Below are 3,447 nucleotides of genomic sequence, written 5' to 3'. Positions count from 1 at the left end.
CTCTGCCGTACGATTTAAGTCCTAAACTCGTTCTAGGTTCCGAGGTTGTCGTCCGATACGACGTAAACCCTCATATCTTCTAGGCAATTTGTGTGACACTGTCACGCAAATATAAGCCCTAATTAAATAAAATTGGCAGGATGAAACACTTTAATATTTTCTTCCTTAAATTGGAGCCAAACCATAGGATAGACTGGGAACCTACTGAGGTTCGCCTCATGATCTGTGGCTTCCCCTAGTTTATCTTCATTTGGATTCCTTAACAATGTTCCAGATTTGAGTCTTTCTCCTTTCACACCTTCTTAGTCCGATTTCGTTGTAAAGTCCTATTATTTTGACCTCTTTGAAGACATTATCCCCTGATTTTTATCGAGAGTTTTCTTAGGTGACTTCGGTCATTTAAGATGTAATTAACTATAGGGGCTTGCCCTTATAGGAAGCTTTTCCGAACCCAGTTTAAAATAAACCCTATTTAATTATTTGTATTAAATAGGGGAACTTGTCGGCAAATAAAATGGTTTCGCAGACCCTAACGGATGTCATATCTTTCTTAGTTTATTTGATCGAGCCTCATCCTCAAATCTTGTGTTTATCCCTCGGGGTAGATATAGAATTTGAGGTAGAGTTCTCTTTCATTTAAACTGTGAAAAATATGAGGTCAGTTTGATTTCATATTTTTCTAAAATTATATATATATACGTAAATTAAAAGGTCCTTCCGAAGCGGGCGACGGGATTTCGATTCTGGCGACCGACAGCTTCTTACGGGCGACCCCCAAACATTCAAACTCTTCCCCCCCTTTAAAGCGCCGACAATACCAAGACTAAAATAGAATCTTGTCATATAAATAGAGGTACAAGATATCAAATGAAATACACACAAAAGTTCAAATCATTTTTTTTTTCTCTTCACATCTCCATGCTTGCATGTGTGTCTTTGTGGACATTGATTAAAGTGAAAAACATAAATCAATGTGATTTTAGAAATGAGCCTACAACTTACTTGGTTGCTTCTAAACCGAAGACAAATTTTAGATAATAATAATTCTCTTTGTTGTATTTTGATGTGAAAACAAAAAATATCATATTTAAAAAATATCATATTTAAGTTGTTGAGATTAAAATTTTTATTAAATTCGTTGTACATCTAACAAAATGATGGTATTTAGTAAATTTAAGTTATCTAATTATTTGCCTTGAGAATATGTTGTCATAGTTTGTTTTTTTCAAGAATTATTATGTTTTTGATTGGGAGCGCATAAATGAGGATGAGAAGGTTACCAATGGTTGGTTTGAAGAGTGTTTGATTCATGTAATCTTCTCATTATATTGTAGAGATTGTTGTGATTCAAATCTGCTCTCTCTAGATCATAATTAGGGTCCTACCTGCTTTGTAAAAGTAATTCATGTGGAGTTGTTCAATATCATTTACCATGCGATCTTACCATTGCATTGTAGAGTGCTTTTATGATTTCAACCCCTGATATATGGGCATAATGAATCCTGCCTAAGCACTGCTCTAGACTTGCTCATTCATGAAAATTTTGATTTTTTACTGTGTACTGGGTTCCTGACTCTGTCAGTACTTGGTCATTTCTAAGCTGATTGCTCAGCATGAATGTTATATGAACTTTGGAGATGACCCATGGTGGAAAGTAGGTTTTGTTGTGTGTCTAATGGACTGAATGATAGGAACATTAAATTTATGATTTTCCTAATAAAATAGATGCTGGCTTTGCTAAATATGTAGGAGCACATTGTACATCAACACATGTGGCTAAAACACAAGAAGCTCTTCTAGGATGCTAATGCAATCTTTCTCTAACTTTTAACGTGCTACTAAAAATAGATGGTTGATATCTGGTATCTGAATGATTGCAACGACATTTGTAAATATTCTTAGGACAAGTGCATGTCAGGAAAAAATAAAATGATAACCTGATCTGCATTTTGTTATTTCAACATATGACAGTCTTCCGCTTACTATAAAATGAATTTTTAACCCATAAGTTGTTGTGAAGATCATTTCATGAATCTTTTTTTTTAATTGATTTTGTTTTTATGGAACATGATACAATTAAAATTTGAATCTGATGTGCATTGTATTATTTAACAATTATACCTTCGAATTTTTTGCCAATTTAATTTGTATTGAAATTCATCTTTTGCAACTAAATTTATTTGGTTTGCTGCAGTTCCAATTTCACTTATCTCATCGTTTAAAAAGATGAAAAAGCTCACGCTCACCAAGGATCTTCCTCTTTCTTCCTCTTATAGAGGGTGCTCTGAGGACTTCTTCCCTACTTGTAAGATCATTCTTTGATTTTGATTAGCCATTTCATATTCAACTTTTTCTATGCCAGGTAGCACTCCTGTTTTTCTGCTCAAGTATTTACTATTTGCCGGCATCTTGATCAGGTTGTTAGCTCTGATGGAAAAAGGGTGAAACGGCTGCATCCACTTCCGATTGCCAAACTCGTGGATGAAAAGGTGCACTTTTCATCTCTATATTTATATAAAAAAAAGTGTTAGTGATTTTTGTTATCCATCATTTATAACTCAACTTCTGCACGTCTAGGCACGAACAGTTCTTGTTGAAAATTTACCGGAGGATTATTCTGAAGATAGAATCCGGGAAATCTTTGCGATAGCCGGCCGGTATGTTCTGCATATCACTTGAACTTAAATATCATTGTTGAAGGGTTTAGATGGAAAAATAAACATTCTTAACTTGTTTTTTTTATTTGGGTGCTTAGTATTTTAGGGGTTACCATCCATAAACCGCAACAAATAGCAACTCTCAAGACGGCACATTTTGCAATCAGTAGTAAGGTGTCATTTAATTTTTAAATCATTTATTGTACCAAAGAACATGCTACAGAATCACTAGAGTGGATTTTCTTATTGCATGTTTTTTTCTTTTAATGTCTAGGATGGTTTCGTTGGAGATGATGTTATATGCTATTTTTTAAAATCGGATTGAACTAAAGTCTAGAAGAAGAAATTATTCAAAGTGCAGTGGTTTAATCAGGGTTGAAATGGATGACATAATAAATTTAATAATTATTTTCATATAACTTAAATGGTATAATAATGATACAATAATGATGTTTTAATATAGAATATTTTAAGTCATGTTGCTTCACTCTTCAATATTTTGAATATGATTGAATATGATTGGAAATCAAAATTTTGAAGCATGATATTTTTTAATTATTTAATATTTTTTTAATATAATATCTTATTGAAAAATTTACATATTGCCACACAATTAAGTATTTACATATCTAGTACTTAAGGTTCGATATTTATATTTATAACTCTTTTATGTTGTAAAATTATACATAACAATGTGTATTTAATTTTTGAAAAGTTAGTAATTATGATATTTCTGCTGTGATGTTTAAGATTTGAGTGGTATATATATATATATATATATATATATATA

General features: G+C 32.1%; 1 protein-coding gene across 1 annotated transcript in view; it reads left to right on the top strand.

Moving 5' to 3' along the window:
* Positions 1 to 3,447, top strand: part of LOC110038794 (la-related protein 6A-like) — a 36,781-nt gene that overhangs the window by 31,622 nt on the left and 1,712 nt on the right. Inside the window, exons 3-6 of the mRNA XM_020743695.1 lie at positions 2,236 to 2,305; positions 2,418 to 2,489; positions 2,578 to 2,657; positions 2,756 to 2,831. Of these exons, the coding sequence (XP_020599354.1) occupies positions 2,236 to 2,305; positions 2,418 to 2,489; positions 2,578 to 2,657; positions 2,756 to 2,831 (298 nt within the window). The remainder of the gene's footprint in view (positions 1 to 2,235; positions 2,306 to 2,417; positions 2,490 to 2,577; positions 2,658 to 2,755; positions 2,832 to 3,447) is intronic.

Source organism: Phalaenopsis equestris, unplaced genomic scaffold, assembly GCF_001263595.1.
Source record: "Phalaenopsis equestris unplaced genomic scaffold, ASM126359v1 Scaffold233881, whole genome shotgun sequence".
Lineage (NCBI taxonomy): Eukaryota > Viridiplantae > Streptophyta > Magnoliopsida > Asparagales > Orchidaceae > Phalaenopsis > Phalaenopsis equestris.
Note: the sequence above shows the minus strand (reverse complement) of the source record. Positions and strands in the feature narration are given on the sequence as shown.